General features: G+C 39.5%; 1 protein-coding gene across 1 annotated transcript; it reads left to right on the forward strand.

Moving 5' to 3' along the window:
* Positions 1–100: 100 nt before the first annotated feature.
* On the forward strand, positions 101–26,432 carry mtnr1bb (melatonin receptor 1Bb). Its single transcript, XM_062558096.1, has 4 exons — positions 101–744; positions 20,449–20,567; positions 20,659–21,003; positions 21,411–26,432. The coding sequence occupies exons 1-4, from the start codon at positions 537–539 to the stop codon at positions 21,831–21,833; spliced, it is 1,095 nt and encodes a 364-aa protein (XP_062414080.1). The 5' UTR covers positions 101–536; the 3' UTR covers positions 21,834–26,432.
* Positions 26,433–27,767: the final 1,335 nt, after the last annotated feature.

The following is a 27,767-nucleotide window of genomic DNA, read 5'->3' on the forward strand; positions in this document are numbered from 1 at the left end:
ATGGCAAGTGCATCCGAAACGGCGAGGGGAAGACAATGTGTTCCCTTTCGTTCGTTCGGACGTTGTTGAGCGAACACAACCCCGGACTCCCGAGACGCGGGCGCACGCACATAGCCAGAGATGCCCAGCAGCAAGCCAGGGGGGCACTTGAAGAGGAGGAAGATTTGAAATATGAGTGGACCGGACCTTCTTCTATTAAATATTACCCAAACGAAATATAATTTACATTTTCTTAACAGGGTTAGTTGTGGCGCCGCCGCGTGTCCCATCCGCTCTTGGTGACACGTGGATGGATAGAGGACTTTTCAGCGAAAGCCACAGTAAGCGAAGAGCACATGTAACTTTATGTAGGTCACGCCGTGAGTACCACGTATATCTTTTTTTATTCATACCGCCTTCAAGTAGCAGGCTCGACGCGCGCGCGCTCAGTGGAGGCAGTCAGGTGCGCTCCATGTTCCCTTTAGGACACGTCGGTGCCGGCGGCGGCTGCTGGGTATAAAGAGCAGCTGTGACCCGAAAGCAGCAGTGGGCCAGTGATGCCGGACACATTCACACTCATTAGGAACCGGACAGAGCCACAGCTGGGGCAGCTAGAGCGCACACTGGCCTCGGACGGGAGCGCCCGCCCCGCCTGGGTCATTGCACTCCTGGCCAGCGTGTTGATCTTCACCACGGTGGTGGACGTTCTGGGGAACCTGCTGGTGATCATATCGGTGTTCAGGAACCGCAAATTGAGGAACTCTGGTAAGATATGTCATCCCTTCCAGTGACATGATATCATCAGGAAGATGGTATTTCTGATAAGTGATCACGTCCACCTGTACAGGCTGTGTGTGTGTGTTTTCAATTGTCTGGACATATAGTCAATTCTGGGATGTTTTTTTCCCTCATGGTCCTCCTTACCTGGTGCATGTTTTGAACCACAGACCTCTCATCTCTGTGCACTTTCTCCTAACATATCCGTCTTCAGTCATAACAGTGACAACATTTTCCAGAAATAATTTGGATAGTTCAACAAAAAGACACATTTAGCTTGAACCTGCGGAATATACTCTTCATTTTTGACAGAAAGTCTGAGGGCGTTAACCTTCTTTTGTCAGCCTACTTGGACCTGAATCCAAAGGAGGTTCCTTTTAATACCATTAGAGGACTATTCACATAATGCTGAAAGGCTTTTGTACAAGATGACTATCACTATTGAAATAGAAATAACTGCTCGGGATAAAAGTATATGCATTGACATTTATGATGTGTACATGATATAGCTGATAATGTCTTCACAACAAACAGCTTGGTGGATCTCTTGTCACGTCTTCTGCCTTTGAACCGTTCAGTCAGTATTCTAACTTATGCTTATGTGAAGAGGTTAATGATCTCAGGTGATTTTTTTTTTTTTTATTAAGCTCACGTCACTAATGTTTATGAAACCTATCTGACTCGAAAGAGTGAAAACCAAGGAGCCAGTGAAGCATAAAACCAAATCATAACGAATTAGGCTCCCACTGAACCCTCTCTGCAGGTATGAGCCTTTGAAGTTGCAATTCAAACATTCTCTGACGACAATGAATACCTTTTAAGAACTTTTGAAACGAGTATCTCAATTTAATGCGGTGGTTTTTGTTAAAACCAAGGTTGTAAATGAAAATAAATGAATAGTGCCTTGGGTTATGGTTAAGCATGGCATAACTTCTTATCTCTGAGGCTCAATGCGGGTAACTTACACTTGAAAACGTGTTCTTCTGTATTCTTTTCTGCTAAGTTGGAGGATGTTTAAAATCCCTCTCTACCAAAAAAGTTAAGATGGCACAAAAGTCCCAAAGAAGTTCAAAGACCAGCGTGAGTTCTGCATTAAGTCTACGAAGGATCAGCCTGTCTCCCTTAAGCCCTGAATAAAAGGTGCCCCAGCCCCTGATTGGCCCGCGAGGGGAAATGCACCACGCTCAGTTCCCTAATTAGGAAGCAGTCCTCACACCTTTAGCAGCGAGTGATGCGAATAACCTTCCAATCTATTCTTGTTGCGGAATTGTGACACTCGGCTAAAATGAATACGGATAATAGAATGCCAGCAAGTAACGATGAAGGAAAGAAGGTTTTTGAACATCAATTACACAATGGCTTCTTATTATCTCCTGCTGCATTCATTTAGAGTCCAAGAGCAGAAAGGTAATATATTTTAGTCTTAACTTGTTTTCTATTTGATTAGAGTCAGACGAGCCCATTGGCTTGTTCGTCTCGGAAACATAGTTTGTTGGTTTTGTTCCCATCAAGTATCTGTCCACCCTTTAAATCTGCGTACTACCTGTCATGGAAAAGATTCAGGCATCAAAACAATTGTTTGGTATTACATCAGCTATATAGAGAGAAAGAGAGAGAGAGAGAGAGAGAGAAAGAGACTCCCACATACAGTTCTTCAGCATGGATTTCCTTTTTGTTTTTTTAAATACGGCTTAGCTATGGTTCTGAATATTCATAGCTCTGAATAGCCAATCACCGAGGCTATTGTTCAATTTAGGGTTTTAAGAAGTGGAAACGAAATCCATTTGTAAATTTAAGAGCAATATGTGAAGTGCATTTAGAAGTGTGTGTAGCGTAACCTAAAGAATCCATTTAATGGTTTTATTATTAAACTTCACGCTCCGTGAGAGGCTTATAAGCGAAAGTCATACATTTCAACATTTTCTTCGACACTTTATATGCAAATAATATTGAGTTAAAAATGTTGAAACATCACGCCCTTCACCCTAAATAACAAAATGCACGTCCATTGGACGTACCGTTATCAATCTATGACTTTAGACGTCAGTTAAAAAACATTTAAAGGCGGATGGACCTCCGCAAATGACACCTTTTTACATTACTGTAACAAACAAGCAGGTAAAAAATCCTCAGGTATAATATCAAAGCGCCTTTTTTGTTCAATGTTCGTGACTAATGTGAGCTGTCACGTCTCACAGCAAGACCGAGTGGCAAAGTTAGTTAAAAAGCTATTTAAAGCGGTCGGGCCTGTGATTGACAACGAATGTAACTGCTTTAATGCTATCAAACAAAACTCTTCCCACTTCTTGAGTGAGTAAGACAGCAATTGTGTCTTACCAAGAAGTGAGTCGGCGGTAAGCATGACAGTTTAACACTTTTACCTCCGGCCCTTTTTCCTGCGTTATGTCAACGTTTCGAAGTAAACTTATGAAATAAAAATACAATACTTAGAGCATAAGCTATCTCAGACAGCCTACGCTATGTTTTCCCAAGAATAAGACCGTGTTCTGCAGTGTTATCACATTTACCCTTTTGCAGAACGTGCTTCTCTGTCCCAGAGCTTGAGTCAAGTGCCGATTGTGCTTTTAAGAGAAATTGCTCGTGACTTGGATTTAAAATCATTTAGGAGTAATGTTGAGAGTTTGCCCCGTTAAGACCATGGCCCGACTAAAGGGCAATTTAATTTAGTAAATTGCTTTATAGGACACCTGTCACACAATTTGATAAAATAATCCCCAACATGGAGACAGTTTTTACATCTTCAGCTTTTTTTCAGGCTATTTCTTAGATGTTTTGGTTTTCCTTTTTAAATGAATTTCTAGGTTACCTGGCCTAACGCTCCATGAAAAGTGCTATTGAAAATATCTTTGCGGTGGGATTTTTCCACTCAAAGGGTTCTGATCTCTCCACTCAAACAGCCCACTCAGCAGTTGAGAAACTACGCCGACTTCAGAGTCATAAACTCAAACTCTGCAGTTCGAAACAAACCCACTCAACAGATAAAATGGGAAAACACCTGACTTAACAACAGCAAATAAACAGTCACAGTAGGACAAAAGGACAGCATATGACCCAGTGCAGTTGTCATGGCTTTGCGTAGGTCCCCGCTGAGGCAGAGTGGACAAAGTAAATGGACCGCTGAGTGGTGGATCACAATATTTCTTCAGATGCTTGATTGGCGATGTATGACTGACCCGGCTTCATTATTCAAATCATTTTTGGGAATGATGACGCACATATGCCACATTTTGTCCGAATTATGTTCACAAGCCACATGAGACATAGAAAGATGACGTGTTTAATGTAGTCAAACTCAACACACTAGTGGCTACAATTACAGTTCCTTTGTTGAAAAATCTCATTCAAAACTGTACAATAGTTTATTGTAACCCATAAAAAAAACATGGTTCATACTATCTGAATATGCTTTGAAGCAGTTTTCTTCTGTGCCAAATCCTCAGTCCTTTTTTTTCAAATAATGAATATGAATATATTTGCCAAACTGATGTAAAATCAGTGTAAATGCATTTATAAATGTTGCATTTTTCACTGAGTGAAAATCCGAACTGAACATATTTTATATAGAACATTATATAAAAAGCGTGAATTTTTGTTTTTCTTTTAATTGCTAAAACGTGTATAATAACCTGTTGTGTTGTACACAGGGACTCACCTGTGCTCTTTCCATAGTGCTTACACAGTTTGTTGATGAGTTGGCAGTCAGGCCATTAGGTTTTGGCCAGGTGGCATGTGGCTTTGCCAACGGGAACAAGGGCTGTTTTCAATGGCAGTGATTTGAAATGGCAAAGCAAAGCTTTATTCCTTGGTCTTATTTAGAGGGTGAAATGTCATGCTGATTTCAAAATTGGGTGCAAAGCAGAAAACGTTTTTATAGTTTGTCAGACTATTTTGCCCATATTTTCTCAATAATTGGACTTCAATTTTGTGTTTTGGCAACTGAAACCCTCACTTCACTGCACAAATTAAACACTGCAATCAAAACCTCACAATCATTATTCATTTTCAACAAGAGGACACACATAAGTACGCCATTGTAGTGTTTGGTTGTGTGTATGGAGCGATGGTCTATATGTACCTTTTTTATTAATTTATTATATATCATTTTTGGAAAGATTGTCCCAGAATATAGTACATATACACACATTTCATGTAAACTAAAGCTACAGTCATCAACAGGATTTGCATTTTGTGTTTATCCAAATTAAGAAACGTGTTGCAGGAGCAAACTTTGAGGCCTTGAGGCTTTTGTCTAAGAATTCACTTTCAGTGTATCACAAAAACACTGAAAAGTGTGAGTTAAGCATTAGTTGCGTCATTAAACATTTTTCCTCACACAGATCAAATGCATGTCAGTTAGTCTTGTAACAAAGCTTCAAATTCACAGAATTGCTCATCACCTTTCGGCTGCATTTGTTCTCCTTTTTTGAAAATTTGCCTTCATCATGTGCTATTGTATATCAGCTTGAGTTAGAGCAACAGAACCACCCACGCTAATGCATTCATGAGCCACCCAAGCCATTCATACTCTCAAAAGTGTCTGTTGAAAAAGAAAAGCTTTGACTCATATACAATGAATCTACCATACAGATGTGTGTCCACCAGCAGTAGCACATACATGGTATTCAGAAAAATACAGCACATTAAGTCTACACATTCGATAGTAGTGCATTATATGAATGCCTGTATGAACATGTGACAGGTCTTTTTCGGGTAGCCTTTTGCATCTGTCTTTCAGAGAGCGCAGGTGTTGCAAAACTTAGACCAAATCAGTTATTACAGAGACTTTTTTTTAACAAAGACATTATTTACATCATATCCCTCCACCTCTTTTTAATTAGTGACTTACTTCTCTACATATACAATGCTTAAAATATTCCTAATCTAAGACAACAAATCGACTACCCAGTGCAGCGTTTCACATCCAGCCACTCTCAGTCTGCCTCTGTCCATGGTGCTGAAACAAAGAAAACCATTTTCATGAATGGTGCTGAAACTCTCCCACTTTATGCTTCTCCCAATTAATCTAAAATTTGCTTTCCTTTTAGCGATTGTGTTTTTTTGGGAGGTTTTGTTCTCGAATTTCTCGAAACGTCATCAGCTTTTTGACTCAAATGTTTATGTTTCAGAGATATGTGTCTGTGTCTGTCGACCAGGTGAGACCAGCCACGCGTCATTGTCATAAACATATATACATATACATATATATATATATGTATAAATATATATGGAAATGAATAAGGGAGAACACATAGTGTTGTGGATACAATTTAGATTTATGCTGCACCTCACAATCCGACCTCAATCCAGGTGACAGCTCCACAAAAGCCTGTTAGCTAAGCTTCAACTTTAGGTATTTGGCCCGAGAACTGTTATCAGTTCTGTTGAAATGAAGCCTAATCAATAGAGCCCAGCTGAGCTGGAGTGGCGCTTAAGAATCCCAGCCAAGTCTAATGATTGTTGGGTTTATGACAGCTGGCTCTGAAAGATGAGAAAGGCTGCTTTTTCATGGTCATTCTACTTTGAAGTCCATTGTGTCGGTAACAGACGGGTTTAAAGTTAGTGGAGGTGCATAGATATGTTTGTTATATTGTAAGTGATAATCCTCTATATATGTGTGTGCAAGTACACAATTGACCACCAAAAGTTCCCCAATGTGTTTGATACAGAGAACTAATTTATGTTCACATTTCAAATGTTAATTCAACAGAGACCTGCAATGCTTAAAACATAATTAAGACAGACAGTTCTCCTATTTGTATTTATTCAGTTGACGTGTTGACATGTTTGATACATGTTGGCTAGAAGACGGGCTGAGATAGATCGAGACATTGAATCATCCCCGAGCAGTACATTCATATGCACATTCTCCCAATTCACTTCAATATAACTTGGGGTCACCTTGCAACTGTTAATAAATGACAGATTACAATGGGCTAATACCAAAGGCAGGTGACTAGCAAAGCACGAATGTTGATTTCCTGAGCACACATTTTACTGAATAGTGGTGGATAACGAATAACAGCATATATAAGTATATATACATAAGTACATATGAATCACCTTGTAACCTTGATTTCAAGTTTTTCATAACCTAATATCTTGTTATTCATGCAAGATATGTTGCTATGGAAGACACCTCTCCCAAGTGTTATGTTTAAAATGTAATTAAATGTTTAATACACTCATCATTTTTAAAATATGGCCCTTATTTCAACTATGACCAAGTCTAAAAGAACTGACAGCTGAAGACGATTTTTGAAATTTTCTTTAATGCAGAGGAGCTTTCTAAGTTTCTGTTGCAGTTTAAAAAAGAAAGCTTGCCAAAGAAAGATACAGCTGAAAGGAGGCTCACACCACCCATCCAAAGCAGAGGAGATATGGAGACAAGAAGGCAGGCAGAGGGAGGGATCAGAGAGCAGCTGAAATGGAAATATAGGAGAGTTCATCTGTAGCTCATGAAGAAAGGGGAAATGTAATGTGAATTAGTACCGTGTTCAAATTTATTGAATCACACAGAATATGCATTTGACATCCCATTACACATCCCATTGTGGCCAATATCAGCTACTTAGTCCAGTACTGTCGTCTAGTTTCATGTAAAATCCATTGGGGAGCTAAATTGTCTCTGGTCTAAAATGCATGAGTAGGGAGTGTCTGTGGAGCTTTTCTGTCTCTTGAGGCTTTGCCATATAATTCTTTCATCATCCTTTTTGACTGTTTTTTGTCTTACTCAGTGAGTATTTAGGCTGAAGTGAAGGTTGGGCATGACTGCTGGGAATGTTTTCAGGAGCTTTAAGTGCTGGGGGAAGTAGATTTCTGCCTGAGCGGTGCCCAGACACCGTCCTGTGTCTTCGGGTGAAGCATGACTTCTGTAATTCCCTTGAACATAGACAACTGGATAAAGGAAGCAGGAGGAGATGAGACGAGCCAGATGGAGAAGAGGAAGGTAAGAGAGAGAGAAAGGGAGGTAAAAGGAAGCCTGCAAATCACTTGAAAACAGACACAGGCTATAAAATAGAGGAGCTGAATTTCTAACTGTGTTGTGTTTTATAAAGGAAAGAGTTATGAAAATCACTCAGTTGTTCTCTGTACTCAGTTCACTTTCCGAGATGGGGAAGGTCTAAATAGCACAGGTTTTCACATATGCACTCACAAGACAGCTGCTGACAGAACAATTTTCTTTAATCTCAATAATCATGAACAGGATAAATTGACCGTTATCATCTGCAAAGCAACGGATCAGAAATTTCCGTGCCTTACTCTTTTTTCCCAAATGCCACAACGGCTGCTTGTACATCACTGTATCTACAATAATTGCTTAGTGATAATTTTGAAGTGCATTATGTAACAGTTTCTCCAAACCCTCAGGCCACAGTGGGTGAAGAGGTGGAAGTAGCAAGGGATTTTCTGCGAGAGAAGAAGGAGAGAGAGAGAGAGAGAGAGAGAATGAAAGGAGGTGGAATGGAGAAGGAATGAGAAATTGGGTGCAATCTAGGATGAGAAAATGAGAGACGGATTTAGGAAGGGGGGAACTGTCACAGAAATGTGCAGAACTGTATTCATGCGAGCGACTCTGCAAACAAGAGAGTCAAACAGAATGTTTGTTTCAGCTAGAATCAGCACAGCATGGAAGCTATTTTCTAATCTGCTGTTGTATGCAGAGTAGATCAAGAGTTTGAACGTTTAGAAGCCAAATGGGAAAAGCATCAGAATGAATCTGGAAAGTTATTTCCTGTTAGATTTGTGCAGGAATTCATGGTACGATTGAGGTTTATCAGTGATTTGACTGGTCATTTTCTTTGCGAGGAACTTGGCTGGGTTTGGTTCTGAATATGCTCACAGCCAAAGTGATTCATCCTTAAGCCAAAAACCGAATCCTAGAAATATGCCCCCAACTAATTGTTTAAATTTGCAGCCGTAATTGCACAAGATTGAGAGCTACACGTTAGAATCATTTGAATGTTGTGTCGTTCCAGTGGTATTTATGACACTTGAGTGCTTTGGTTCAAAGGGATTTAAAAGATGGAAAGAATTTAGTTTTCATTCAATTTAATTCTCTATTCAGAAAATTCTTAAGGTATGATAAATGCAGCAAAGCAGTTTAGATACATCTTATTAAAGAAAAGTTGAAGACTAACACGTGGCTATGTTAAAGGGTCCATCTGTGTCAAATTGATAGGAAATAAGCCTGAATACTTAATCAAATATTATTGACTTCTTCTATAATAATCTATTACAAACTCAGAGTCAAAGTAGACAAGTGTCCTAAATACATTATATACATATAGTTTCCCTCACTTAAACCTATTCAATTTATATTACATTTTATTGCACCTTTTTATATTAAATAACAGGTGAGGCGATTCAGTAAATTAAACGAATAAAACAGTCCATTAAAAAGTTTGAAAATGATGGACTTTATATGGAAAGGCCCACTGCTCTAATGATTTGTTTTCTAAAAATACGATACAGGCTAAAGTTAAGGATACTTTATGTCACTATCAGAGAATCCTTTTATAGAATGACTGGTCCATAAAATGTGCTCCTCACTCAGCTCTTTGTCAATTGCTGCTTTGCGCCTCTCATACAGACCTTGCTCTCTACTGTTGCATGATCTATGGTTATAAAATGAACAACATTTTTCTTCATTCACAAGTTTGCATCATAATTACGTAAACTGGTTAGATCATATGACAAGCAAGCCAACTAATATGTCCACTGAAGGGAATTAATCACTAACCCAGTACGTATTGGCATATTGGCAAAATCTGCAGGAGGGGTATTTGTGAATAAACATAAAAAAATAAAAAGTGACTTCCCTCCCTGGGGGGCTACATATCCTTCTAAATGTCTCTTTCACAACTCCCTATCTACTGCTTTGCAACATTGGTATAATTTGGAAGTCAGGAGGATAGTTCTCAAAGGCCCAGAGAAATTCAAACCCTTCAAAGGTTGCAGTGAGTGGACTGGATGTAACTCTGTGCATTAAAATGGATGAAGATTATGCCTAAAAAATTGTTTTTTTTTGTGTGGTTTATAAATTAATAATTTCGATATTAATTTCTCCTTTGGTGCAGAGCAGCTTTAATCTACATTTTCATTTGCACGATCTTCGCTGTTCTATGAGCTAAGACAGCTTTCTGATTTAATCATCCGCTTTGCTTTACAGTTCAGTGTGCACTTCAAAAGGTCAACCTCGCGGGACTAACTAGACTTAGGGTGTGCCTGCTGCACTCTGTAGAAAAGCCATTAATTCAAAACATCACAGCATAATCTGAGTCCAAAGTGTAATATATACCATTCTTAGTGAATCTACCCTTTTCACATTATAGTGCTCCTGCTTTGCACCACTCTTGCCAACTAAATACTGAACTACGTTAATATCCTCTTTGGCCTTTAGACGGACTGAGCTGTGCGTACGTGCTTCACGGCCCGCATGCGCCGCCAGACTCTTTTTTTAACGTGAAGAATTTGAGGAGAAAAGCGACGAGGGGCCGCTGTTGTGCATTCTTATTGTTGGCTCGGTGCGGGGGGGGGGGGGTGCAGAGGGTTTGGCTTGCCTGAGGCAAAGCGTTCACGGTGCGCATTTCTAATGTGAATCGTCCTGACCCGAGTTCATCTCCAACGTAAACAGAAGCTTAGCACCACATGACAACTTCATTGAGCGTACGTAATAGCACTCTGTGGTGGATTGACAGCTTCGCGAAAGATAAATACTAGGCAGCAATATCTCTATTTTCATCGAAGCTCCTTAAAACCTGATCAATAACTAGCTTTGCTCATTAGCAAACCGGCAGCAACATTCAAGTCGTTGTACAACTCTCTAAAGGAAAAAGAGGGCAAATAATTGCTCAAGCTCCCTGTAGTCACATGTCTGTCTGTGACAACACACAATATCCGCGAAGGCTCAGGGGATCCCTTTGTCATCTTTTGTGTAATGTCAAGATTACTTTGCGGTAATAACAAGGCTCCCACACAGCAGTCGATGTTGGATGAGGCCTGTTCATCCAGTAGAGGAAGCTTGTTTCATCTGAAAAAGGAAATAAATCACTATGTATGTGTAATCATGAAGAAGTGATTAAAGTACACACTCAAATATTTCTCATCAATCCAAAGTGCAAGTTGGCCTATTCTAAACGTGGGAGGGTGTTTGTTAAAAGTTTCTCCCCGCCTCAGTTCAAGAAGTCTGGTGATTGTTCCAATAACAGGAAGTCAGCGGCTACCAAACGCAGAGAGACACCTCTGCACGGGGGCGGGACAGGAAGTACGTATCGACAGACCTGACCATCGTTTTTGTGCCGCGTCAGTTCATGTGAGCTCACACCCGAGGTCTGTGGATTAAACACACACAATGACAATGAAAACCCTGCAATAACCATTCAAGGTCCCTTTTTGAAATCTTGATAACTGAAGAAGCAGCAAGGAAAATCGATATGTTCAACAGAACGTCATACTATCATTTACACTTGATGGAAGACATGAAACTCTTTAACAAGCATTCATCATCAATACCCTTAATCACAGTTCACGTCAGAAATGATTCATCTTTTATCCTTCCCACATGGTTTACATATATATTGGGGGGGACAAATAATCCATCAAGTCACTCACAGGAACACAGAGGTCCACATAGAGCATGAAAAGGAAAAAAAAGGAATTTGGGTGATTTATTTTTAGACTTTAACTTCTTAGTCACCTTAGTTGCACTTTTCAAAAATAATAAGCCTCTTATGCTGTGTCTTAAATGAGGTATTAATGAATACTAACGTGTACTTGGTGGCTGTTTAAAAAGGTGCAGTCTGCTAACAAGGCATTGAAAATAGGTTTTTTAACTATTTTACTTTTTACCATTCACATGAAGAGGAAACAGCAGAACATGTGTTTTACCATGTTCATTTTCTCTATTTATGTGATTATAGATATAGTTATCGCTCTGCACCTTTTGCATATTGTAATTGATAATATAGTAGTTGTAGAGGAAATACACACTATTAGACTATTCTTACATGTGTTGTACACACTGCCCTGTTCATTTTAGAAGACGAAATAACTAATAGGGTTTGTATAATCTTGCTCTCAGTTTTCTTATCACAAAAAAGCAGCGAGCAGGTTCCATCCACAAAGCTCCCAAACAAACCTTTTGTGTAACCAGCCGCTTCACTCAAGTTAAGAAAAAATGTCCTAAGCGGTGCAGTATTCTGTCATCCATGAATGGCAGTCTGTGAGTCTGAGAGTGAAATTCCTCCGCTAAATGCAGCGCATTACAGAGAGGCGGGAGGAAGAGGGATGCCGGCTATGAGCCTGCCCTGCTGGAGAGGGGCCGGCATCCTCACCACCTTCAGGAAAAGTGATGAGGCCTCAACTGCTGAGAACCAACAGGCGCCGCCCACTGGTTGGATTTTAGTTGCCAACTGAAGCAACATCTATAAATACTTCCCTGGTGCTGGTTTCACCATTGGACGGTTATTTTCCACTGGACTAAGTTGCTGACATTAGCACTCAAAGGAAAGTTCAGACGTGGAACAAGAAGAGATTTGAAATGTGTCGCAACCAGAGTCATTATCAGTTGCATTCACGACTGAGATAAAAAACACAGTAATCATTAAGATCTTCATGACCTGTTTTTTTCCTCTTTTTGACAGACTATTGCACAATGGCTCAATAACTAGGCAGTTATTTAGATTAAGCATAAATTATGGACAGAGCACTAACGAAATACAAGCCATAGTGTGCGGTATGTTGAAGATGTTTATTTTGTCCGTGATACAGTACATTTTGAGGAGAAGTTTTAAGGCAAAACTCATTTTCCATGCTCTTTTGATACGAGGCGGTGCGTATCACCAGCAGCTTGTTTTACCTGCCCAGGGAGCCCCAGAGAACTGATTCAATCTGCGGCTCTTTGATACATTCACAGCGCAGTCCTTCACCGCTGAGGAATGAGCAGTGCGGACATGTTACACAGAGCTGGAGATGGACTTAAGCTTCCTGTTTGCCTTGTGCGTTGAATGAATTTGAACTTTGAAACGCTAAGTCCTTGGAACTTCTGATGCGTCTTTGGAACGTCTGATGCGTCTTTGGTGATTGCTCTGATCAATACCACGCGTTAGCTTCCCTGCAACCTCTTAACTCCTGGATTTAGATGCTCTCTGATTATCCTGATACCCCGAGAACGCCCTCTTGCTCTCTCCCCCTCTTTCTCTCCCTCCCTCTCTTTCTCTCCCTATCTTTAAAGCAAGTCAGGCGCTTCCTCTGGTGGATGTCACTCTTTACCTGTACAACATTTTTAGAGGGTTGTTTTCAGCCACATTATTAAAACAATAATAACAACCATTGTTCCTGCTCTATATGGTTTAACTTGGCAGTTCTGTTGTATTTGCCGGCATGTTGAGGTATCTGACTGCAGAATCTCTGCTACCTCCACAATAGGCAAAAGGTTTTCTTGTTGACGTCCTTGTTACTGCAGGGCAACCTTCAGTCGTTTTAATGTTTCTGACTAAAGTAAAATGGAATTCCACTGAAAGCAGCTTGTAGGAAGGGAAAGATTGACGTGAGAATGTTTATTTCTACCTGTGATATATAGATATATCAATATTTCTATTTAAATTTAAATTAGGGTCCAGTATTGTTACATAAACATTACCTGACAGATAGATAGCAATATGGAGAACATTCAAAAACACTTTGTTCATGTTATCCCAATATTACAGTGCCATTGTCAGTAGGACTTTAACTAAAATTTGCAGATCAAAATGTGAGGTCAAACTCTGCATTATTGAGATGAATACAAAAAAGGGCTTTAGAGTTTAGAGTATATAAAAAAAAAAATTGAGTTCAGCATTATGAAGCTTGGCCATGACGCCAAAAAAATCTTTTTCCAGATAGATTCTGAGGGTTTCAGAGGTTTCTGCGTATGTAACACAAGCACGAGGTGTAAATCTCTCACTAATCCCTTCACCTGACACAACACTGTATTTTCATTCCAACAACAAAATGAAAACTTTCTCTCGCAGTACAAGTCCAATGTATGCAAACCGAGACAGAAAGACAAAAACGCTGTTTCTTCTCCCTGTGTCTCAAAACGTTCTGACCATTACATTTAGAAAAAACGATTTTGATTCATTAAATGTGAAACAGCCCAGACCTCAAAACCTCACTGTAAGACCTTTTCCTCCTCTGCCCTGGTAATTAAATCATATCATCTGCTCATCATGTCATCTGCTCAGTGAAATGTTCAAACTACGTTCTCCCTGTGCTTTTTTCCAGTTCTTTCCTAATGTTGTGTGTAATATTCTGCACTTTCACTCTCTCATATGTCTTTGCTAAGTACTCCGCTCTAATGATAAGTATGTAAGACTGAAGGCAGAAACTTGAAAATGTTAATCCGGTTATAGAGGAACTAGCACAGACAGGGCAATTTATATCCAGAAAGCAAAGGAGTAGTTCAAAATTGGTGCATTAATTGCACAAGTGCAATTACCTCAGCTGTCCAAAAGCTCACTGATTCTGCAACAACCTGCACAGCATTTTGAGCTTAAACTGGTATTGCAATGAATAGGGTCATTAAAGTAGATAAAAAACATTTAAATACTGATGCACACTAAACTAGATGGTGAAAACAACTCTTAGAATAACATTCACTAATACTCGGTTTACAGAGTTTGTTCAAACTATTTCTTTAAATAAATATACAAGATTGACTAAAAACAACTATATCTCTGTCACAGAGATAGACAGAGATACAACAAGGTTAGCATTATAAAATGAGCAATACTATGGATGCCACTGCTGCTGCTGCTATTTGTGAGAAAGCCCTATTTATTGATGCGTGACTTTATTGTGGCCATTCTTTTCATTCAGTGCTCCCGCTCAGCAGGAACTACATATGTGTATATATACAGTATATATACAGTATATATATGTGTATATTTCCCTCTATCTCTTCCTGTTTCTTTCTTTGTGCCTGGCTGACCATGATTCTGAAGTTGTTCTTTATTATTATGGTAGCGGTTGGTACGTTTAAAAAAGAGTCTATACTACATAACAGTCGCTTAAAGTCTTTTTTTGCTCCAGGAAAACACATTGCACATATAAACGTATTAAAACTACAATAAAGGAAAAAGAAGCCACTGCCCAAAATCAACCGAGGGACAGTGGGGATTTCTCTTTTTCTCTTCTTTCCCTCATTTTGGGTGATGCTTGTTTACCCTGTAAACAATCTGTGAGAAGGAGACCGGAGGGAGTGAGCTGAAGAACAAGCTTCTTTGCAAAGCTGGTTTCAAAGCAGCATCCAACCAACGGCTGAATCACATTGACTAAACCCGTAGCAGACTAACCGCAAACGGTCTCCTTCACAACGTAAGGGAAAGTGTCGCATAAATACTTTTTGGAGATAAACAAAAAGAAAAACAAGGGAATTAGAACAAGACAAAGGAAGGTTAATGAAATCCCTGAACATTTAATTACATTTGTTATAAAAAGCTTAAAAACCACAGGACACATTTTAGCTGCTCCGGATTTGATGTTCAGGTTTACTGTCTCTAAGATAATCTGTCTCATTAAAGCTGGTGCAAGGAGCCATAAAAGTTTTGGACTTAGGTGACAAAAGCCTGTTGGCTGCTCAGTAAATAATGAATGGACTTCTCTGAAAGTGTTTCAGGAGGGAAAGTTTAGCATTTTGCTAACCGTAGCTAAAGGCTCATTGCTGTCCAGAGGTCTGCAAACAAAACACGATAGTAATTCTCATAGAAAAGGCGCGTATAACATGATTTTGTCTTTTGCTTCTTCCAGAAAGGCTCTTTTTCACGTATTTGAGTTACTTTTAGTCAACCACTGAGTGGCAGGTAAATTAAAATGGTCATTTCAAAGGTCCTTGTCATTACTTGTAATCTTTAATTAAAATGTTACCTCTGGGATGTTTTTACCAATTAACTCAACCAGGATGACTTTTCCCCTCAGCACAAAAGCGACTGGTGGGTCCTACAAATGGTGATGTCGGGCCGAATACGTAGAAATTGGGTATTTGGTAAGCTGGGGATGAAGTGCAAATAGATATTGTCGAGCCATTTACGCAGGCTGATTTATGGATGTATTTTAATCAGATTCTTTCCACTTCACAGACTTTTGTCGGTTATGTCGATCGCAAATATTGGGACCCTTCAAACTCGACAGCCTACAAATCCAGTCTGGGATCAAGGCGATTGTACTGCCTGCATGTTCAGGGATGTTACGTGAGTGCTGGTCATAAGAGTTACACTTCTGGAACAGTAATCTGTTGCCGTGTCGTTTATTCCCTGAAGAACCAAAGGACTTTGAGACAAATGTGCATTTACTGCATGCTTGTTTCAGCAGAACGTTTATGAGAGTGTTACGTCTTACTGGACAGTATCTTCCTGAGGCAACACACTTTTCAGCTGCACCATTTGACCTTTGTTAAAGAACAGAACAGTCAATTTCTTTACATATTAGTAGTTCAACATGCGCCTAATCCATTTAAGACTGACCGCATAGCCCGTTCCTCCACTTTGAGTATCTTGTGTCTTTGAGTGTGCTTTGTGTCTTTTCCAATCTCAGGAAAACAAGGTGTGAAAGAGAAATGGACGGTTCATTAAGGAGCAAGGATGGAGGGTAATTGGGTCGTATCGTTCAAAACTTGCACTCCTTGGGAGAGAAATTGGAGGAACAGCTAAGTGAATAAACAAAATAAAGAGGAAACATTGGTGGACGTGGTAGAAAGGCTTGCCTGTCTTTTGCCTGTGGGGTCAGCGTGTCGGAAAGTTAGGAAGCTGCCGGCGTGCTGAGGAAACAGCTCTGATGTTAAGTGGTGATGGCAAAAATGTTTATTGGCGTGCCTTTCAGAAAATAGATTACCCTTTTATCTTCCTCTTATGTTATCAACTCATTCTTCCTTCCTCCTCATCTTCTAGTTTTGCTGCTCCCATGCTCTTTAACATCCTATTTTTCCCCTCCATCCCCTTAATTTTCCACTTCCTGTCCACAGCTTTGTTCTTTCATCTCTGCATATTGAGTCAGACGTTGCCTCCCTTTTGTCTTTGACATATTCTCTCATTTAACGTTTTGAAGAAATGACCAGAGCTGACATCCTCATTATAGAAAAACAAGGCCGTTAATTGTCTAAATCATGTCTTGTTAGGATTGTATTATTTACGCCGCTTTGAATGAGTTTAACTCCCTACTTTTAACCAAAAGCAGAGCTTTTATCACACCTGACCACGTTTCCCTCCATATCACTCTTTTTTGGATTCAGTCCCCACTCTTGGCACCATTCCCATGCCATCTTCTTTTTCTTTTTGGTCGCACTGGAAACAAATTTAAATGCAAACAAGGCGAATCTGCGTAGCATGTCCTCCCACAGGATAGACGTAAAAAAAAAGGAAATAAGAAGAAAATCTTTGCAATCTTTATCCTTGGGGTAATTTTCACAGTCATGGAGGGAAAATGCACAAAATAGTTTTGGAGGTTTAAAATAGATCATCATACATGGTTTCCTTTGACCAAAGAGATAATGTTTTAGTCAGCATTTCCATGTGCAATTATTTAAAGTACACGTGAACAGCCGTGTACAGAGCTTTATTAACTTCAATGATCCAATCCACCTATTAGGCATAAAAGGTGGGAATCCAGCAGCATTGCAAGAAATACTGTTTATTTGGCATGTTTGTTGATTCCCTTTTGCATTGGTGCAGCCAAATATGTTGATATTGCAAATTAAACTCAAAGTGTGTATATGCTTTCATCGGAAGATTCAACGTTTCTAAGCAGTTGCTTTTTTTAATTACCCCCAATTCCCGAGGGTTGCTGGTTAAAGCCAGTGTGGTTACACCACCCCGTCTCACAATATTCACTCATTAAAATGTAACATCATTTTAACAGCGTTCGTTCTCATTTCCTCTCAAACTAAGTAAACTACTCGTGCACTCATCGGGATCATAATTGCTCAATCATGTATATCTCCGTTAACCAATTCTTCAACACAAACAGTGAAAAGGAAACCAACAAATTAGAAATTGGAAAACACAATAATGCTGGGGCCGGCGGCTCATAACATCGGGGCAGTCGTACTGGAGTTAATGCCACACTTGTTATTTCTCATGTGGTCTGACGCCATGGCGGGGCGACAGCAGTTCATCCAGGTCAGACATTTTGCAGTTTAGACCCGTTGGTGACTGACATTGAAAAAGAAAACACTGCCCTGAAAAAGCTGTGCTATAATTTCCTGAATATTTTTAAACTTCAGAGCTGAGCAGTCACCGCTCTAAGCACGCGGCAGTCTGCAGGTGACCCGGTTAAACATGTAAATCGAAAATCTACATTTTTATATGTTGTTGTTTTTTGAATCTGCGCCTGTCTTTTTGTATTCACTTGGTTTGTTTAATGACCAATTATTTTTTGTTGACTAAAATACTTAAAAGGTTTTAATGTCCAATTTGATCTAATAATGGACATAACGACCGTGATTCAAAGGATCTCATTAAGGCGGCTCCTGCACCCGCAGTTGGCACCTGGTTACACATGAAGGCATATGTGTAGGGGGAAAAACTAGGATATCAAGAAAAAAAACAACAACACCTCATGCTGCAAAAAGAACATAAAGTCAATATAGCAATATCTATAGCAAGTTGTAAATGAAATTGCACTTTGTTGTTTCTTGTTCTTTTCAGTTTGTATCCTTATGGTTGCAATGCACTTATTGTAAGTCGCTTTGGACAAAAGCGTCAGCCAAATGACATGTAATGTAATGTAATACTTTTCAAAGAACTAGTGTTTCAATCAAGAGAGACTTCTTGAACTTTTAACAATGCTATATTTACTCAGGCATAAACATGTATAGGGAAAAGTTGATTGCAACAGAGAGGAGAAAAGTTTTACCGCTTAGCCCCCCAATCAGCTGGCAGCGTACCCACAGGGGGAGTGGAGGCAACCTGCAAAGGCACCGGCTCCAATTTGTTGGAGGTGTTATGTGAATTTCAGCATGAAAGAGTCTGAATAGTCTCTGTAAATACTGCAGAAGCCTCAATGAGTCATCCAATTGTATTGCTTTTGCTCCCTGTTTATTGTACCTCTATGAGTACATGCGCATTCACTTTTTGGTCTTTTCTGTATTGCATGCTTTTTTGCATTGAAGTGAGACATGCACGCCCTTTAATTTAATTATCTGCTCGAAATGATTTCATTTTAGCCGTATCGCTTTTGAGGACCTCTGAAATGAAAAGATTAATTTTAAGGTTTTTTGGAAGATAAAGAACCTCATCCCCATCGAGGTCATTGTACAGCAGGCTTTCTTTCCCCAAAACACACGTCTAATTTATATTCAAATACCCTGAAAGCAGCAGTAAATTAAGAAGTTTTAAAGGGCTATAATTAAAGAACCCAATATGCATTTTTTATGATCCCACCCATAAGTGAATATCTAGAGAGACGTGTGGAACTTTTTGGCATTGCTGCTGAAAAGTGTTTTGGTCGCTTTAGTTCAGACTGGAATATGTCGACGGCGTTGGGATGCATTCCCATGAAATTCAGGAAAAGTTATTCATGATCTCCACATGAAGAATCCCTCTGACTTTAATAAGATGCTGCCTTCACTGCTAGATTCACCTTGAGATTAAAATTACAAAAAAACTTGTTGATGGATTTCCATGAAATTTGGTCGACACATTCATGTCCCAAAAGAACCAATTAGTTATTTCTGTGATCCATTAACTATTCACGTGGAGCCATCTGGTCTCAATTTCAATTCATTTAATATTTATACGTACTGTATATGTATTGTCTACTTAGTAAAGTTATTATCCTATGTATTGACCTTAATCATAATTTATTTAATTGGAAATGCGATATCTTAAATTATGAGGGAAATTCTCTTCATTCATGTTTTTATTTTTACAGCATTTAGTTCAGGGAGTGACATGCTAAATGACTTTCTGAGTTTTCCCTTATCCCCTACTTGCATATTAGCACACAGTGACAGTTCTAGGTTGACAGCCACACACAGAACCGCATGCTACTGTAGTTACAAAACGTATTGCAGCAGCTGCTTGCTAAAGCTATAAGTAGAGCTCCCTCCTGACACATTTGTGATCAAAAATAAACATGAGGTGAGCTGTGGCGCTTCCAGCACAGCGTCAGGTGATCCAGTCTGAGGTTAAGGTTGCTGTTTAATCAAAGCGCTGTGTCCACAGGTTTTTCCCTCTACTCTATCAAAACTTTTTTTGGCTGGCTTTGGCTCGCTCGAGAACCTTTCTTGCCAAGCAAAAATCAGTATTCGGTTATATGAGAGAAAGAACACTTTCATTAATAAACACATAGCAACCTTGAAGCCGGTACTTTAGAATAAAGTAAATAATGGAGGAATGTTCTGATATTTTAGCATAATCTCACCTGTGTAAATTGTAATGTATGCAAAACTTGTGGGCACTTTGAATGTATAGGCATCAAAAGTGCCAAGCCTATTGGAATGAGCTGAATGTACTCATCCTGATAATCTGAGCACCCGCTGGCAAATTCAATGTGCTGAGATGACATGAGAGGGGGCCGAACCATCAGAGCTGCCTCAGAGGTGGAACCCACTGTCTCGTCCTGCACGAAGTGACTCCTTTCACAATCAGAAAGCCAGTTACTTAGAAACTGCCTGTCTCTCCCTCTCTTCCTGTCCAGGTAATGTGTTTGTGGTGAGTTTGGCCTTCGCCGACCTTGTGGTGGCCTTCTACCCCTACCCCTTGGTTCTCTATGCTCTCTTCCACGACGGATGGGCACTGGGAAACACACAATGCATGGTAAGACCACACCAGCTAAGGAATGTTTCCGCTAACTACCGACCCAACAGCAGCGAACAACACACTGACGCTTCACTTTCTCTCCGTTCAGGTCAGCGGTTTCCTCATGGGGCTGAGTGTCATCGGCTCCATTTTCAACATCACCGGGATTGCAGTGAACAGATATTGCTACATCTGCCATTCATTCTCCTACAGTCGGCTGTACAGCTTTCGCAACACTCTGATGTTTGTTGCCTTAATCTGGCTGCTCACATTGGTGGCCATTATCCCCAATTTCTTCGTAGGCTCCCTGCGCTACGACCCGCGGGTCTACTCCTGCACCTTCGCCCAGAATGTTAGCAGCTCATACACAGTGACGGTGGTCGTGGTTCACTTTTTGGTACCAATTGCAGTGGTTACCTTCTGTTATCTACGCATCTGGGTGCTCGTGATTAAGGTCAGTCTCACGCTTCTCCAAGTGGTTCTTTACGTCTCTGCAGGCTGTTATCATGCAATCAACATTAGACCTGCAAAGTAAGAAAAACAGTTTGATCATCGACCTTTTCCTAGAGGAGTGTCATCATTGCATTCTAACAAAATGCATCATCCAATCAGAATAATTTGTGCAGTGTTAATTATGCATATGGTCTTTAATTACCAGTAAGTGTAGGTTAAAAAAAGGGTTTCAGTCAGTGCCAGTGGTTTAAGCCCTGATATTGTGTTTAACAGGCAGGTAGGTGGAGAAAACACCTGTGCGTATCATTGTGAGTTTCTCGTGTTATTTCAATGTGTGTAATATAGAGTGTCAGAGAGAAACAGCAGCCTTGGAATCATAATTCTTCCCGTATGTGTGTTTTCATGCAGGTGCGACGTAAAGTGAAGACGGGCGAGAGCCCTCGCCTCAGGCCAAGTGACTTGCGGAATTTCATCACAATGTTTGTGGTCTTTGTGCTGTTTGCCATCTGCTGGGCTCCCCTCAACCTGATCGGCTTGGCGGTGGCCATAGATCCGACCCGCGTGGCTCCGCGGATCCCCGAGTGGCTCTTTGTGGTCAGCTACTTCATGGCCTACTTCAACAGCTGTCTGAATGCCGTCATCTACGGCTTGCTCAACAGGAATTTCAGGAACGAGTACAAGCGCATTGTCACTTCTGTCTGGGTGACTCGGCTTTTTGTGACGGAGACTTCGCGACCCGCCACGGAGGGCAGGAGCATGAGGAGCAAGCAATCGCCGCCTCCACCGCTCAACAACAACGAGTCAGTCAGAGATCGTACCCACAAAGAATGACTTCTGTAATCCTCCAGCCTGTAAAATGTTAATTCCAGTTCTTGTGACATCCAGTCAGTTGTGCAGCTAATGAGTGTTAAGTAACGAATGAAACTAAAATGCATGGCTTGGCTTTCTGTTAGTAGGCCTCAATCGGACCAGGATGTAGGCAAACATGTTTACAGATGGGACATTTTTTTTTTCCAAATTTGTGAAAATCTAATACTTTTGTTTTTGGAATTTTATGTTTGGAGGATTAACTAAACTTTGCTAAAATGCTAAATAAAGCAGAGGGTCCTCTGTGATGTCACATTGTTACGTCCTGGGAGAATGAAGCCATGCATTGGAGTTTCATTGTGCTCCTACTCTCAAAACAATATATATATCAATATATCATAAGAAATGTACTAACCTTTAAGGTCTGCTGCTGCAGACCCTGCATACTTCACAACATGTGGTAGCAACTGGTGAACACAGGCTACACTTCTCTTTAGTAACTTCGAAAGCCTCAAATACTACAACCCGCCTCACTTGAAGCTAGATTTGTAAAGAGGAGATATTGTCAGTCCGTCCAATGTGTTGTATCAGTGTGATGTGGTTTGCCATGGTAACAATGATGTGACGGTAGCTTATACTTTATGCAGCCCTGTCTGACTCTGTTGCACTTCAAAAAACTACAGACAAAAACTTAGTAATGAACATAGTACATCTTCAGGAAATCAACACAAAGCCAGTCACTAGCACCACAACGAGTTTAATGGACCAAGTGACAATCAAAACTAAAAGAAAAGGTGCATGTGATGTAGCAGGAAGAGGAGACAAAGTGAATCTATTATTGCTGCTGTAACTCCATCGCGCTGCCCTTTTACTCCTCAAGTGCAGCAGATGACCATTTTTTTGTAACTTTAATGCAATTCTAATTCAAACATAAAATAAAGTGAAACAATTTGTCTTAAAATGAGCCAAAATAATGTGAAAAAGTTTTTCCTGAAAGGCAAAATGTTGATTTGATATTACACTAGCAATGTTTTTTTTCCCCCATTAATATCCATTTAAATAATAATAAGTACTTTTGCGTCTGCTCTTTCTGCTATAGGGATGCAGCATTGGTTTCATGCAATGTACCAAATCAGTATATTGTACCATTTTGTAGATGCTTCATCACATAAATATAGCATATATAGATAATTTGTGTCATCATTAAATGGAAATTTACAGAGACATATGTTTTTAACTAGAACTATAAAGCTGTAGAGACAGAAAAACAAGGAGGCACAATTTGATTTAGAGCACACCATTATTTGAACGTAATTACTGCAATTGCAATTTTGAGGTCCTTTTTAGATCTTGATTTTTTTGTTTGTCTATTTAAGCAATTTTCCCACCGGCGGATGAACAGGAAGACTGCAGGTGAGCAGAACACCCAAACAGCGAGACTACAAAAACAGACACTGATGCCAAAATATTAACTAAATACATTGTTAACTAAAAAGAAATAGCCGAGTGCAACAGCATAGCGTCTCTTTATGCACGCTAACACTTTGCTATGCAACTTAAAGCAGTGGTTGTCATGATCCAATGTCAGCTGCATGTAAATATCATACCCACCTTACTAAGATAGTCTTGTCACTTTAGTAAATCCATACATCATACACACTTACTGTAAAGTCATGCTGTCCCCAAGGTCACACGGCAGACCAACAAAAAGAATTATCATATATGTTCAGAATGTTTTCTTGCCTTCTTTCATAGGAAGCTTCCTCCCGAGAAAAAGCCCTAAAATGCTTTTACTGAATGTGCAGCGAGCAAACTATAGAAAAATGCTCCTTGGCCTCCTCCATCAAATGCAGAATGTGGAAGTCTAATGCAGTGGTGATTTACATTTTGAAATGCTTGTGCAAAATCTGCTCTTCATCTTGCATTATTTCATTTATTTTATATAAACATAGAAAACTTTATTTACCAGGGACACATTTGGATGCTTACACTGTGGAAAAACAAAACCCAAAAGAGTATACAAGGGGTTTGCATTTAGTGTTTAGGTGTTGTTTGTATTCATATTTGATCTGACAGAAGAATATTTATTGCCTGTTAAATGATTAAAGAGTTGAAAGATGTAAATTGTTGCAAAGGTACAGCTCACATCTGTATTCCCATCTCAGGGTGCCTACCGAACATTTCCTCATGCCGCACTGTTTGCGGTTCATCAGCTGCCATAAATATTTCAAAGTGATATTTTGTTTATTACTGTTAGTATTGCTTTTGAATGTGGTATATTGTTACTGGAGATGTATTTAAAATGTGAGTGTGATTTAAACAGAAAATATATGTATATATGAATATCTAAAGCTCAACAAGCCCACACCACTAAGAGTTTATCACCAAATAATGCTATAACTATCTTTCCAGTAACTCCAATATAATTACGAAGTGCATCGGAAAAACAACCTCCCGCTTGATTGGAATGTACATAACATCACTACAAATACCTTAGCTTTGTCAAGGTGAAGTGACTTAAATTGCGTGAATCAATTAACCAAGAATAACATCACGTCATCATGTACCTGAAATCATTTTAGCACGATTTTGCTTTTTACATTTCAATTCATTGCACATTTGTGCGTTCTTGCACACGGTACAAGATGTTCAAAGACATAGATCAACTAAAGCAACAGATGCAAATCTCAGAGTCAGACTATGAAACGTAACGGGCCAAGACAGAATATCTGAAAGAAAACATTGGGAGGCAAAGTATTGTTGAGATGTAATTTAGATAAATGGAGAGTGACTGTGCTGTCCAAGAAAGGGGGAGAAGTACAAAAGGGCATTTCTTGCACTGAGGCAGGAAAAGATGAGTTCCTCACATCTGCAGTGCTTTAGATGCACTTGGAAGAAAGCAGATACTTTTGAACAATTTTAACCAAAGAAAATGGCTGAAGGGTTATAAGGTGTACATACGCTGTGTCGAGATACTACCTGGAGAAGTAATCTTTGAGGTTTTTTATTAATTTAAAAGCACTGCCTTATTGTTGATACAATAGTTTAGAATTTGAGATATTACGGCGAGTGCCGTATTTTCTACTAAAAAGAAACCTATTCAGCAAACACACAATTTTTTTTCCTCCCTGTTGTATTTCCCTTTCTGGAAACCTTACAGCGATATTATGTAACTACGTTCACCCATGTTCCCTATGCTCACTGCATCCTTAATTTAGGCCTTTTTTTCAATACAACCAAATATGACACCTTGCTGAACAGCTTTAAGGATGTTTGTACAGCTCAACCGAAAAAACTTTTTTGAAACCTTCACCTCAGCCGGAATTACTGACAGGACTTCAACACAGAAGCCCTTAATTGTGGAAGCAATTGTGGAAGGAAAAAACATTCAGCTGCCCGTGTGCAAAAGGTTGAATGATGAAACAGGATGTGTGAAAAAAAACAACATACAGCATATTCTTCAAAAGACGCACACAATAATTTAAAAATAAAAGGTACTCTTCTGCTTTCCAAAAAAAAATGAAAACTAAAGTTTGTTCTGCTAATTCTTTTCTGTACTTAACAACGCAAAACACTTGTCTGCATGGCGCTGTTTGAGTCCCTCTCACAGCCTCTCCAACATCAATGCCCAGTATTCGCACAGGTTCACATTTCCATAACAAAGGTAGTCCTCTCAAAAGTTTTCTTTTGTAGAGAGAGAGAGCGAGAGTAGCATTAGTGTAGCAGACTCTTTGCATTTGAAAAGGCTTGCCTTCAGTAGCTTTTAAACACCGCCACTTTATACAAGTGATTTTTATGTAAATTCAGGTCATAGATCACCAGATATTTTCAAATCATTGAAGCTTGATCACATACATTGATGTGTTAATTGACTGTGGCTTCTCAAGTTTTTCTTTCATGATTTGAAATGCATCACACTTTTTGATCAATGTTACTGGAAACACTGTAAGCAGGTTGAAGAGATCTGAGCTGTGAGCTCCACGCCTGCATGGCACAATGTAGACTAGATGTATCCTTCAACCGTGCTTTTCTGCAGCTTCTTTTTCATCAGGACACACTCAACATAGTCCAGCCAGTTTATTGTGTCATTAATGGGTTATGTAACAGCATGACAACGTCAGCTCACCGCTAAAGGCAGAGAAGGATGCAACTTAAAATATGTGCAAGGTACCAGCACTCGGATAAAAGTGAAAGGCCAAGCCTTTGAGAACCTCATTGAATGCACTTACAGTATACAGGCACAGGATATGCCAAGAAACCACAGGAACATGTGACTGTCCCTGTGTACACACATCATGTAGAGTTTACAGAAAGGAAACCAAGATACACAATTAAAACTGTGACTACAAAAACGTGAATGAAACAGATGTTAAATTGTTTGTAAAGCACAAATACCTTTTTTTTATCAAATAAAACTGCATTGGCCGCAGCTTGTTAGACCAGCAGCCGAATGCTTTGATGCATGTTACCCAACAATGCCGGTTTAAGCTGTAATGTTCTTTTTTTTCAAGGTGTAAAGTGGCACAAGACAATTTGAAATGCCTTATTAGAAGATGAGCGAGGTCTGTAGTTGGTGACTGAAGTTGACTACCGAGTAACCAAAGGGAAATCTGTGGAATGTAATGGAATGGACAACTCAAAAGGCTTGGTTTTGAGTCTTATAAAAAAAACTGTGTGTAAAACGATATACATTATGTTATGTGAACAGTTCTATTGAAATCCGAAGTGATGGAAAATAAAATTGATATCTCATATTTTGCTCATTATGTGTGTCAAAGTGTGTCAAATGAGGACGCTCAAAAACTCTCTTTTCCAAAATGGTGTTTCATATTTCGTCCCTTAGCAGTTGGTTGAAAGGTTCCTTTAACAGCCCGAATTCCCTCAAACCAACACGTTTCTCATCTAGACCAAGATGGCAGAATTCTTCAGGGAGTTTTGAAGTCCCTGCCGTTGAGGAACCCTCTTAAGGCTTGAATTAGAGAGAAATCTTTTTTTCCTGCAAACGGTACATATCATGAAACCATGAAGTTCCAGGAAGTATGCACTTGCAGACTCTCATTAAAGGTACAGGTGAACGGATTTGGGTCAAAAACATGCAAGGTTAAAGGGCACACACCGTAAACCGGGTCACAACAGAATTTTTTATTTTGTACTGTTTCTCTCTGCCCATGATAATAGTTTTAGCGGGTCATTATAACCAGTTATTGTCACAATGAACATTGGAGCACGCTTTTGCTAGAAGGATTTCCAGGAAAAATAAGGCGCTCGGAGAGGTATATGCAGATTAGATTGTAGAAGTTGGGACATGGCCAAGTGGTGACAATCCAGCACCGGAGGAAAGGATTCTAATTAAGAAAGTTGGATGTCAGTAAACGAAATCACGGCCCGCTCGTGATGAATACTTGAAAACAGAAAGTGGCCCTGACTCATCCCTATAATCAAACTCAAAGCACACATCAGCGCTTTAATGAGAAAAGGAAAACCATCAGTCACTTCAAAAGAATACTTTTTAAAAGGTTACAAGAAGAAGTTGCGTGATATGCATTTTAAAAAATATTGCAAGGACATTTAATCTACTCGAACCTTTATGGCTTAATACTCTGTGTTGTTTTCATCCTAAGACAAAAACCAAATGTTGCCACAGATGACAAATTTGGCTCATATCAAAATAATTAATAACTAATTAACAGTTATGATAACTGCAAATTTCTCATTCACATTCAATGTCTGAAAGGGCATTTTAATCTCCCCTAATGCACGCATTAACAAAAATAATCAATGCATTAGATTGAATAGATCTGAACTTTAACTGTCAGGTCAAACAACATTTTAGAAGCCATAGCATTTTCTCACCAGAAAAAGCTCTATTATTACTGGAAATCCCCTTTTATGTAGAGAATTGATTTTGGTCTGAAAGAAAAAAGGCACCAGTTGACTTGTTAAGTCAAAACAGAGTAT

Source organism: Pungitius pungitius, chromosome 16 (genome assembly GCF_949316345.1).
Source record: "Pungitius pungitius chromosome 16, fPunPun2.1, whole genome shotgun sequence".
NCBI classification, from domain to species: domain Eukaryota; kingdom Metazoa; phylum Chordata; class Actinopteri; order Perciformes; family Gasterosteidae; genus Pungitius; species Pungitius pungitius.

Excerpts from the sequence above, each read along its gene's own strand:
- mtnr1bb (XM_062558096.1), top strand. The coding sequence starts at position 537 with ATGCCGGACACATTCACACTCATTAGGAACCGGACAGAGCCACAGCTG. Across the intron at positions 745-20,448 it reads CCGCAAATTGAGGAACTCTG|GTAATGTGTTTGTGGTGAGT; the intron begins GTAAGATATGTC and ends CTTCCTGTCCAG. Across the intron at positions 20,568-20,658 it reads TGGGAAACACACAATGCATG|GTCAGCGGTTTCCTCATGGG; the intron begins GTAAGACCACAC and ends CTCTCCGTTCAG.